The sequence below is a fragment of the Mobula birostris genome, chromosome 26, assembly GCF_030028105.1.
Source record: "Mobula birostris isolate sMobBir1 chromosome 26, sMobBir1.hap1, whole genome shotgun sequence".
NCBI lineage: Eukaryota > Metazoa > Chordata > Chondrichthyes > Myliobatiformes > Myliobatidae > Mobula > Mobula birostris.
Genome location: NC_092395.1, coordinates 36,883,223 through 36,896,199, shown reverse-complemented (window position 1 = coordinate 36,896,199; position 12,977 = coordinate 36,883,223). Strand labels below are relative to the sequence as shown.

Sequence of the window (12,977 nt, the reverse complement as noted above, 5' to 3'; positions counted from 1 at the left end):
CCATACTCATTAATGATAAAAGACTTGAATACAATATGATATTCTTGTGTGCTATTTTTTGATGTCATAGTTCTCTTCATTTGATCAGTTTCAGCCTAACTACAGATTACTAGAAAGGAAAATATCTCCTGATACACTTCAGCTGGCAGAAATGCAGCCCGGAAACGTACATGACATAGAAGCAATAAAGATCTGTGAGTTTCTTAATCCTATCCAAAAGTCAATCATCCTCATTTCCATGATGATTTACATTAGGGTGGTATCATTTTGAGAGGTGTATTGTATTAATTCTCAAGCTGAATACTGCCTCCCTCATCTATGTTTATCTGAGGTACCCTGGGAATAGCACAATGAGGTGCAAGGTGGCTAGCAACTGTGGTGGGCTTTGTTTTTAATCACAGGGCTCTGAGAACATTGCCTTTAAGCAGTAGACTCACAGCTACTGATACAAAACTTGGTTTAGTAAACTTCAGAGTAGGACTTTGAAGAATTTTCTTCCTGGAGAAGAGAGATATGATAAAGGTTAATCAAAAGCATTGAAGTTTCTGAACAGTATGTGGAATATTGGTTGCAAAGTGAGCTGTCTGAGGGAAGTCAGAGGTAGGGATGACCACATATTCCAAAGAGAGGTGAGGGTTTAATGTATAGATATGGGAAACATGGGCATACAGTACTGACCTGGTGGGCACCATGATTGGCATGGACAAGCTGGGCCTTAGGACGTGTTTCCATACTGTATTCCATGACTGTAACTAATGATATGCTTTAGTGTGAGGATTTGGTGGATGATGGTGGTTAGAATGTGGATGATCTTGCCAGATGTATAAGACAGCAGACCATTGTTGGAAATTCAGAATGACTTAATATCATTTATGATATCATTTATCATTCTTTAATATCAGTCTGTATTCATATCAGTCTCTCTCAGAAAGCAAGTGGGCAAATGGAGTCCATGATTGTCCTGACCTGTACAGAACTTGGCTTTAATTAGAATTGATTGCAAGGTGGGGAAAAGTCTCTACAATAATCACCAAACTAATGTGTAATTTTAGATTATGCATATTTGTGCACATGTCCTTCCCAAAACATGAAATACACAAGCCCGTGCTCCTACAGAAACAACCAAATTTAAATTGCTACACACAAATTTAAGAGTGAAATAGCCTGCCTGCAACCTGTTTTATTTTAATTAGGCTATGCTGAAAATATCTTACAGGTTGTTAATTCTGCATGTCAGTTGGACTCTTGTGGTAGTGCTCACATTGGTGAGAAGTTTGATGATCTTCTCACCTCCTAAGCCTGAGCTCACAAGGTCAGGCTGAGCTTTTGATGTTGTACAGCTTTATGAGAGGTGTTATCCTTCAGATGTGGCATCTGCCCAAATCCACGGTCATTCTAGCCAGATGTAAAAGACCTCTCATTACAGGAATTGCTGGGACTTTGTCCTGGTCAGTATTTCATCACCTTATCATCACAAAGCAGACTTCATGCTTATTCATTATTCTGCTCCTTATGCGACATTGCTGCTAAAACTGATTGCTTTGTTTGACTACTTAACAATTAATTATGTAAAACCTCATTAAGACATTTCAATGTGAAATATGTTACATAGATACAAGTATTATTATGGCTCATTGTTTACAGGACTTTTATGCTTTGGATTATAGAGTTACATTGAGGGAAGAGCAAGTGAAGTATTTGGTGTGGCAGCGAGCCATTCAAACCCAAATACCTGAAGGCCAACTCCTAATATGCACTGAGTCAGCTGAACTGACGGGCCAGCAGTTTGAGCCCTAGTCTCAGATGAAATAAATAAAACAGCCTAGCTTTCAGTTCCTGATTTTTATCCAATAACCCTGATGGAAGAAGCTGAGAAAAAGCTCAGCAACAATGCTCTCATGGTGAGATGATCTGCTGACATTCAATATTAAGATCCTCACAAAGAATTGTGGAATGGTTACAACACAAAAGGAGGTCATTCAGCCCATCATTCTCATACTCTCTCTATCAGAGAAACTGCCAAGTTCTAGCCACCTAGCTTTCTCCATTGCTGGGGTTCCCAAACTTTTTTATGTCATGAAACCCTACTGTTAATCAAAGGGTCCGTGGACCCAAGGACAGGAAACCCTGCTCTCGTGAAAGGAATGTTCTTCCTCAAGTCATTCTTTATTCTGTTCCATCTCTTTCACCTCTCTCCCCTTTCTCAATCTCTCTGTTTCCATCTCTGGAGACAAACTATTCACAGATATCTTCTATAAACCTACTGACTTTTACAGCAATCTTGACTTCCCTTCCTGGAACTTATAAAAACATTATTCCTCCATCTCCACCACAACCATTCGCAGGATGATGCTTTCCATGCCAGAACATCTGAGATGTCTTCAACTGTTTATTTTTCTCCATTGATGCTGCCTAACCTGCTGAGTTCTTCCAGCATTTTGTGTTGTGTCTCTCTGAATTTCTAGCATCTGCAGAATTGTTTGTGTTTATAATCCTGTCCCATTTCATGTGATCTTTGTGGTGCTTGTACTTTACCAATGGGAACAGGCTCCTATCATCTATTCTGCTGAAATCCTCTCATCATCTATACACTTGTATTAAAATCTTCCCTCAGCTTTTCCCTTTTCAAAGAAAACAGCCTCAGCCTCTATAATCTATTCCTGAAACTGTAGTCTCTCATCCCAGGAACTACTAACATGAATGCATGCATCCTGATGGAAGATCTCCAACTGCAATGTTGACTGTCCATTTTTCCAGACATGCTCCCTGATCGACTAGGTTCCTCCAGCTCTGTGTCTGTTGTATCTTTCACATTATTTTTTTTTCTGGACTCTCTCAAAAACCCTCACATTTTTTCCACAGTGCAGTGACCAGAAATGAATATAATACTCCAACTGAGGCTAGGTCAATGTTTTATAAAGGTTCAGCATGATTCCCTTGCTTTTTAAACCTGTGTTTGTACTTTTAAAAAAGGCCAGAGCCAGGTATGTCTTATTATCCACTATCTGAGACTGTCCAGCTACCTTCACTGATTTTAGCATAATTATCACAAGCTCCCTCTGCTCCTGCACCCCATTTAGAACTGTTTCTATCTTGTCTTTTCTCATTCTACCTACCATAATTTATCATCTAACATTTTCTCACCTTTAAATTCCCCTCCTTATCCACTTAACTGCCTATCACCTCCTTCTGGTGTTCCTCCTCTTTCTCTTCATTCCGTGGTCTTCTGTCCTCTCCTATGAGATTCTCCCTTCTCCAGCCCTGCACCTCTTTCACCAATCAACTTCCCAGCTCTTTACTTCACCCCTTCCCTTCCCTCAGTTACACCTGTTACCCTGTGTTTCTTCCTCCCTTCCCTCAACTTCTTACCCCGACTCCTCATCTTTCTTTCTCCAGTTCCGATGAAGTGCCTCGGCCTGAAATGTCGACTGTACTCTTTTCCATAGATGCTGCCTGGCCTGCTGAGTTCCTCCAGCATCTTGTGTGTGTAATTTGTCTTCTTGTGTATCTCGTCTGTCAGCCAGGGAGCTCTGGATTTGTTTGTTCTGGCTTTGCATCTCAAAAGTACGTGCATTAATTACAGCCGATGAATCTCCTCCCTAAAGACAGCTACTGTTCTGTTACAATTTTTAACTATACTTTTGCTTCTAATTTTGCTTCCAGACTGATTCCATTGAAATTGGCCTGCCTTCAAGCAATTATTTTACTTTGAATTAATCTGTTTTTATAGCTGATCTAAATCTTACAATGTTGTGATCACCATCTCCTACTGAAACACAGTGAACATAACCCACCTCACTCTCCACAACGAGATACAGTAGTGTCTTCACCTTCATCCAACGTGATCTATTGGGCACTGCAGTAATGAATAGGCAAGGCTATTCTTAAAATAGTACTCGGAAAGAAATTTGAGATAAGACTTTTTCCACCACCAGTGTTATTTCTAACATTCAGAATGTTTAGTTTAAAATCTTTAAATTCCTGAAGGGATATAGTCCACTCGCAATCTGTGCAGCTATGCTCATGATCCATGGTCAGACTTACTATGTTATGTACAGTTAATTGCACATTGGCAAACCACTCAGCTCTCTTGTTAACAGACAAAAACTCACATTATTACACATTACAGCTGCACGATTTTCCCTTGATAAGAAGCCCATTATAGTACATGTTATTTCTAGTTCTGTTTCTATTTCTATTAATGACTACCAGAGCTTGAATGTGTTCTTTTCAAGGAGAATCCCTCAGGAACACAGGAGTGAGGTTTTCTCTTGCTTTAGTGCCTGTAGCACAGTGGAAATTGGGGAATGAGAAGAACTCCCAGGAACCGTATGCACCTTGTCATTTGCAAGCAACCAAACTGTATTTAAAAAAATGATTAGAGGCCTTGATTACTGGGTGAGTGTAGCTGGGATAAAGGAAATCTAGTGCAAGAAATGAATGTAATAGTGGGCTGGCTTCATTCCCCGATTTCCATCTCATTTTATGTGACATAGCGAGGAACCACAACTCCTCAGTGTGACACACAAGGAATTAATGTAGCAACAGATTACATATTTGAACCAAATGATAAATTTACTGTCTGAACATAACCTTTACCCACTGACCATCTCCTTCATGCTCTTATTGCAGAAGCCAATCAACTTGCCTTTGGAGGCTCTCTCACTTCATGACTCAATGGCCTTTACTGGATATACATTTTACTGCTCATTACTCTGGTGAACGTCCACTTGAAATTGTCTTCACTTTTAATTTCAAGTGGGAGATTAGGCAACCCTAACTATAATTATCTTCACTGCATTCAGGGCAGTTGTTACATCACAATATGAAATATATCCGTGTTTCAAATAAATTGTTATATCTTTCTATTCCTCAGTCTTTTTCAAAGTATCTACAGAATTGTTTCAGCATAGGAGGTAAGCTGAATCAATGCCATTACATAGTAGAGCAATGGATTTGGTTCTCTTCCCTCACTTTATTCCCAAAATAGCCATCAAATTCTATCTTGAAAGTCCTGAGGAATCATATTGCTCCTTGAAGACAGCAATCAGAGACCCTAACTACCCTTTGTGTATAAATGCTTTTCCTCATGTCCTCTTTGCAGTTTTTGCCCAAGATGTCCCCCAGTCTTTGAATAATAGGGGCATTTTCTTCTTCATACCCTATCAAAACCATTCCTCAATAACACATAATCTCAGCCTTCTCTTTAAGGTATTTCTACCCTAGAATATAGAGGCAGCATTCTATTTCATTTTCTGATAAAGAGTCTGAGGGCGATATCATCCAGAAGTAGCTCCTACAACAAAACATAAAAGATCATAATCCATGAATAGCTTCCAATAATGGGTAGGCGGAGTGGGGGGTTGATATGGAAACGATAGTAATGGACACCTAATGCAAAGCTGTTAGCTATTATATATGTAATGCCCTGATGCATCTTAGCCTTCCATTAGTACCAAATATAAGTTTTTATTTTGTTTGTACTATGTGGAGGCATCAAATTGTGAATGCAGTCTCACATTTAAGTTGCCATTCAGTGTGAGGTCACATGAACATAGAAGAATATGTAATAGAATTAGAAGATTGAATTTACTGAATTTTGAGATGGCTCTGTTTTGATCAGCGAACTAGAAATAATTAATTGCAAATACCAATTGCACAGACAGCTAATAAATCATGTTTGACAAAACAATTCGAAGATAATACAAAATGGAAGATACTAGCCTTCAGGCATAATGTCACACAGTTGCTGAACTTAAAATAATGCCAATTTGTTTTAAAATGTACCTCATTTTTGCCTTTCATTCTGCAGATATCAATGTCATGTTGATTCGATCGCCATGTCAGTTTCTGTGGAATAAGAAAAGCCATAACAGAAATTAGTAAGAGTTGGCATGGAAAAGATTCTTTTTCAATGGGAAAAAAATGAATTGCCTGTGTTCTTTGTTGCAGCAAATTTTCATATGCAATGTAGAAAACTAAAATAAGTTTCAAAGACTTCTCAGTAAAATATAGGTCAAATAGATCTTGAGAGAAAATACAATGAACTAAAGAATGGTCGTTGCAGGTCTTGTTGAATTCACGTGGATTTCATATTTTAAGTTAATAAAACGGCCTGCAGATCCTTCCTTTCCTCACTGGATTACACAAAATGGATAGACCGGGTTGACTGCTTGGGTGAAGGGAGGGTCTGTATGGTTTATGCAAATTCAGATGGGCAGATAGTTTGAGCAGTTGGGCAAAGCAGATGACTTGTACAGGATTAGAGCAGCTTGTAAAACTTTATGGGGGGTGGGGTGGAGACAGAGTTGATAGATTTAATGGTAATTTTTGGTTTATTTTGATGTTCTCCATGTGGTATGACATATTGGCAGAGGCACTGGAAACTTCAGAAACATGTCCTCTCACATTAAGCATGGGTGACTGAAGTCTTCTAAAAAATGTTCTTCTTCATCTGATCATGAAGTCTAAAGAACTGGAGAAAATAAGGGCGAGTGAACAATCAGAGTAAATTGCTTACAAGCAGCATATACATAAATTAAGTACTGTATACAGTTCACTTTGTTTACCTTTTCAGCTCTGGAATTCCTGGGCAATGAAGATGCATGCATTAGGATGCTCTTCACTGACAACAGCTGAGTATTCAACACTATCATCCCCTGAAAGCTTATCACTAAGCTCCGAGATTCAGGCTTCAGCATCATGCTGTGCAACTGGATACTCTGGTAGACTCCAGTTAGTAAAGACTGGCAATGACATCTTCTCCAAATTCACCATCAACTCAGGTGCACCACAGGGCTCTGTGCTTAGCCCTCTGCTTTACTTACATTATACCCATGATTGTGTGGTTAAGTACAGCTCCAATGCCATTTTGAAGCTTGCTGACAACACAACTGTTATTGGCTGAAAGGTGGTAACGAATTGCCACATAGGAGAGAGGTTGAAAATCTGGCTGAGGGGTGCCACAATGACAACATTTCACTCAGCGTCAGCAAAACCAAAGAACTGATTATTGACTACAGGAGGAAGAAGCTTGAGCTCCATGAGCCAGTCCTCATTAGGGTGACAGAGGTGGAAACAGAATTAGAATCAAGACTACTGTACATTGTGAAATTTGTCACTTTGTGGCAGCAGTACAGTGCAAATGACTATAAATTACAATAAGAATATATTAAAAATAAATACTTCAAAAAGCAAAATAGTAAGGGAGTTGATCATTATTATGTGCAGTTTTGGTCACCTAATTATAGGAAGGATATTAATAAGGTTGAAAGAGTGCAGAGAAGGTTTACAAGGATGTTGCTGGGACTTGAGAAACTGAGTTACAGAGAAAGGTTGAATAGGTTAGGACTTTATACCCTGGAGCGTAGAAGATGAGGGGAGATTTGATAGAGGTATATAAAATTATGATGGGTATAGATAGAGTGAATGCAAGCAGGCTTTTCCCACTGAGGCAAGGGGAGAAAAAAACCAGAGATGTGGGTTAAGGGTGAAGGGGGAAAAGTTTAAAGGGAATATTTGGGGGGGGCTTCTTCAGACAGAGAGTGGTGGGAGTGTGGAATGCGCTGCCAGATGAAATGGTAAATGCGGGCTCACTTTTAACATTTAGGAAAAACTTGGACAGGTACATGGATGAGAGGTGTATGGAGGGATATGGTCCAGGTGCAGGTCAGTGGGACTAGGCTGAAAAATGGTTCGGCACAGCCAAGAAGGGCCGAAAGGCCTGTTTCTGTGCTGTAAAGTTTCTATGGTTTCTATGAGTGTTCATGGGCAGTTCAGAAATTTGCTAATGGAGGAGAAAAAGCTGTGAGTGTGCGTCTTCATGCTCCTGTACCTCCAACTTAATGACAGTAATGTGAAGAGGGCATGTTCCGGATGGTAAAAATCCTTCCTAGTGGATGTCACCCTTTTGAGGCATCTTCTTTTGAAGATGTCCTCGATGGTGTGAGGTTAATGCTAATGATGGAGCTGGCTGAGTTTACGGTCTTCAACACCTTTTTCCAATCCTGTACATGGGTGCCTCCATACCAGATGATGATGCAAGCAGTTAGAATGCTCTCCATAATTCATCTGTAGAAATTTGCTGGTCTTTGGTGACATACCAAGTGTCTTCAAACTGCTAACCAAATTAAGGAGAAGGTTGCAGGCATGCCTTCTTCATAAGTGTACCAAAATGTTGGCCAGGGATAGATCTTTGGAGATGTCAAGACCCAGGAACATGAAGCTGCTCACCCCTTTCTTCTGCTGACTTTTAGGTGAGAACTGTTGTGCGTTCTCCTGAGTTCCCCTTCCAGAAGTCCATGATCATTCCTTGGTCTTATTGACATTGAGTGCAAAGTTTTTGTTGATCTGGAAGAGGAGGCTGAGTGTAGTGTATCTAAGTTTGCTGATGATAATAAATGGAGTAGAAAAGCAAATTGGGCAGAAGGTACAGAGAGTTTGCAGAGACATATGGATTGGTTAAGTAAGTGGGCAAGGGTCTGGCAGATGGAGTACAATGTTGGTAAATATGAGATCAACTACTTTGGAAGGGAAAATGAAAGAGCAGATTATTATTTAAATGGTAAAAAATTGCAGCATGCTGCTGTGCAGAAGGACTTGGGAGTGCTTGTGCATGATCACAAAAGGTTGGTTTGCAGGTGCAGCAGGCTATCCAGAGGGCAAATGGAACGTTGGCCTTCAATGCTAGAGGGTTTGAATTTAAGAGTAGGGAGATAATGTTGCAAATGTACAGGGTACTGGTGAGACCACACTTGGAGTGCTGTGAACAGTTCTGGTCTCCTTACTTGAAGAAGGATATACTGGCTTTGGAGGAAATACACAGGAGGTTCACCAGGTTGATTCCAGAGATGAGGGAGTTAGAACATGAGGAGAGATTAAATCGCCTGGAACTGTACGCGCTGGAATTCAGAAGAATGAGAGATCATATAGAAACATATAAAATTATGAAATATATAATTTTATATTATTATATTATATAATAAAATATTATAAAAATTATAAAATATAAAATTAAGATAGAGGCAAGAAAGTTGTTTCCACTGGTAGGTGAGACTAGATCTAGGGAACATAGTCTCAAGATTTTGGGGAGTAGATTTAGGATGGGGATGAGGAGGAACTACTTTTCCCGGATAGTGGTGAATCAGTGGGAATTCTCTGCCCAATGAAGCAGTGGAGGCTACCTCAGTAAATATATTTAAGACAAGGTTGGATAGATTTTTGCATAGTAGGTGAATTAAAGGTTATGGGGAAAAGGCAGGTAGGTGGAGATGAGTCCACGGCCAGATTAGCCATGATCTTACTGAATGGTGGAGCAGGCTTGATGGGCCAGATGGCCTACTCCTGCTCCTATTTCTTATGTTCTTATGTTATTGTAACACCACTTAACCGGCCAATTTATCTCACTTTTATACACCTCCTCATCACCAGCTGTGGTTGTGCCAGCATCAGTAGTGTCATCAGGTCAGTGTTTCACAGAGTTAGTTGCTTTAATGTCCTCGGTGTTAACATATCAGAAGATCTGTTTTGGGACCAACAAGCAAGCCTCATTACAAAGAAGGCATGACAGGGCCTCTACTTTCATAGAAATTTGTGTAGATTCAGCACAGCACCAAAAATCTTTTTTTAAACATATTGATGCACAGTGGAGAGTATCCAAACTGGTTCCATCATGGCCTGCTATTGAAACACCAATGCCCAAGACTACAGATGATGGATAGAGCCCAGTCTATCACAGGCAAAGCCCTCCCCATCACTGAACACATTTAAATAGAGTACTGCTACAAGAAAGCAGCAATCATCGAAGACTTCACCATCCAGACCATTGAGCGGGGTGAAGAGAAGCCGTAGATCCCACACTACCAGGTTCAGGAACAGTTATTACCCTACAAACATCAAGCACCTGAAATGGTGTAAATAACTTCAATCATCACTGCTTGGAACGGAATCTATGTCTTACAGGTTTACTTTTGAAGACTCTTTATAACTCGTTGTCAGTATTATCTTCTTTTATTTGCACACTTTGTCTACTTTTGTTTATTGTTGGTCAGTCTTTGTTTATGTATAGTTTTATTTTTATAAATTCTATTGTATTTTCTCACATAAACGCCTGCAAGCAAATGAAGCTCAAGGCAGTATATAGTACCATTAATGTCCTTTGACAATAAATTTACTTTGAACTTCGGTAGTTTGAATTTAACACATTTAATGAAGTGAGCTCCTGTATATTAGAATATTTTCTAATTCCTGACACTGTCAGAATTAATCATGCAAAGTATACGTGGTACTAATTGCTTAGGGAGCAGGTTGTGCAACATTTTTACTGTCTCTCCAAAGGTGGATAAATGATGCCCACAAAGTACCCACAGTCCCACAGTCCCACATGCTATTCCTAGACCAGTAAAGCCTTTATTGAAAGGAAGCATTGCATTGTATATGACCTTCAATATCATCACCCAATCCCTTAAAGCTTAACTCAGTTCTGATTAGATATTGGCTTATACAACTTCAGCATTTTCTGGCAGAAGATTTAACTCAGGAATTTACTAGCAAGATGACATTAAAAAGATTTACAATCAGTGATATTTTATTGGGTATAACCTGATTATTAATGCCATAAATAATATTATGGTGCAGATGCTCCATTAACATCGAAAGCTAGTGCCTGTTCTGTTCTGCAACAATCAAATATTCATTAGTTACACGAATTCAGTCGTAAATGACAGATAGAAATCAATCAGTAATTATATATAACTGTGACTTATTAATGCAGGAAATCTGTGGTTGCAAACTGAGATCGAGGTTGTGTTAAGGCTGGGGTTTTAACCCTAGATGAAAGGGAGGTGGTGACTGCCACTAGCACAGCACCATTTTTCCATCTTTCTCTTTGCTGATTCTGTCAACCTCTGAAGATGCTTGACAGAGGAATGATCAATAGTCTAGCTGATAGTCACCCTCCAGTGCCTCACCTAAGTAGCTATTTTTCAATATGTATACATGGCTTCCAAGAATGACATTCTTATTCCAAGGCAGTAAACACACCACAATGTGTTGCACTCTGCAACTGAAATTGATTCTATTGACTTCCAATGAATTTCTAGGCAAGAAAAGTGTCAAGAAGCTCTTCAAACACAGAAAGCATCACAGATCAGTCCTCTCTTTACCCACCAATGACACAAAAACACACAAATTACAAAATTATAAAGTGACTGAAAAGTGGAATCTCAAAATGTTTCTCTACCTTTTGACCAATGTATTATAATCAAGAGGACCGCTCAGGTTTAGCACCAATCTCTCCAGTATCAGGAACAATACAACTTCAGTGAACCCTTAAGTGTGCAATGTTGGCAGACTAAATGGAATAATTGTTCTTCTGGAAGTAACATGTTCCAAGAAAACCTCTTCCTGCTTCACCACTTATTAGAGAAATTAACCTCTCTCTCTTCCACTAACCTCACAATCTCTTGAGTGTATGAACTGTGCCAATCATTTTTCTTCCCATCCTTCATAATGGGTGTGTAAAATTATCTTTAGAGTATTTGCTAGTCCCACAGTCAATGGCAATGTAGAGACATAGAAAATCAAGGAAAAGGAGGAAGGTAGAAAGAGAGAAGGCAAAGAAGGAATATTTTGGGTGCAGGCAGCTCATATAGTGGATGACTCTGGCTGCTTTTCACCACAGTTCAGCTTGATGCAATTCAACAACAGACACATGGAGGCTAAATTCAACAGCTATGTGATTCATTGGGTTGATTCCGATGCAGGCAACATGTTGAGCTCCTACTGCATAATCCCTTCAATGCTTCCAGAATTTAGCCACAGTTGTAGAGGAGAAATGTCCTGTTCAGAATTCAGAAGCGGGTTTATTATCCCTAACAGCAAGTCATGAATTATGCTGTTTTGTGGCAGCAAGTCATTAAAAATACTATACGTTACAATAAAAAATAATGCAGAATGGTGAGTTAGCATTCATAAATGTGCATCTTCAGGCTCCTGTACCTCCTCCCTCATGGCACTAATGAGAAAGGGGAGGTCTTGGATGATGAGGGTCCTTAATGTTTCTGGAGGTGTCAAGAATGTATGTTTGTCAGGACAGTGGGAAAGTTTATCTGCAGTCACCACCACCATGAGCCAAATTCCTATGATTCAAATGTCCTGACCCAACAAATTCAATGAGCCCACACATTGCATATTCCCAGACACTGGTCACCTTGTCCCCACTACTCACTCACTAACAGTCTCTATCAATCAGTTCTCAAACTCAATGTGCAGCACTTTATCCTCACACTTCGCTCTGCCATAACCCTCCAGCCATGCCTCATTGTTGTACAGTGCTAAGTTATCCACTGTGACAATCCCAATACACTTCCCGGCAAGCTTCCCTCTGTCTTCCAGGACAGAGGGATGCACATCTGGAAGAGGTAATAGCCACGAGAGCAGACAGGCACATCTGCATGTCTTAATGTCCCAATCTCCCCAGTGCTCAAGATCAGTAGGACCCTATTGCTAATGTCATGGCCAGTGATGGGGGCGAGATCCTAGATCCGCAATGCTAATGTAACTTCCTTCTCAGTTCCCACCACCTCCTCTCCTTAAGAAACAACTTACAAGCTACATACATTGTGAACACACATTTTATCTCTGCCTCCCTGATCAACTCCACTCGGCGCAACCCCAGACATGTGCCTTTCTCTCTTCAGGAACAGGAATGTGAGAGTTACTCAAGGAAGACCAAGAAGACAGCGATGATGGAACTAAATCTCTACTGAATATTTTATTCACAGCCATCAGCTCAGGTGCTGACTTTGGGTGGAAGCTGGTGCACGAGACAGTGACTGGGTTTCCCCACAGTGAGATGCCGGGCCTCTTAAACCAAGCGGTCAGGCAAGAATACTGCAGATTAAACTTCGGGTGGGAGCAGTGAGACTGATGAGGTTGTACAAGAGTTCAGCTGCAAAGGACTTTGAACGGCTTTCAAA

At 40.1% G+C, this 12,977-nt stretch overlaps 1 protein-coding gene across 5 annotated transcripts in view; it reads right to left on the bottom strand.

The window, feature by feature from the left end:
• sema6bb (sema domain, transmembrane domain (TM), and cytoplasmic domain, (semaphorin) 6Bb) overlaps window positions 1-12,977 on the bottom strand; it is a 567,817-nt gene that overhangs the window by 195,331 nt on the left and 359,509 nt on the right. For all 5 annotated transcript variants that reach the window (XM_072244024.1, XM_072244022.1, XM_072244025.1 and 2 more), the window contains one exon: window positions 5,788-5,850. In XM_072244024.1, coding sequence (XP_072100125.1) covers window positions 5,788-5,850 — 63 coding nt within the window. The remainder of the gene's footprint in view (window positions 1-5,787; window positions 5,851-12,977) is intronic.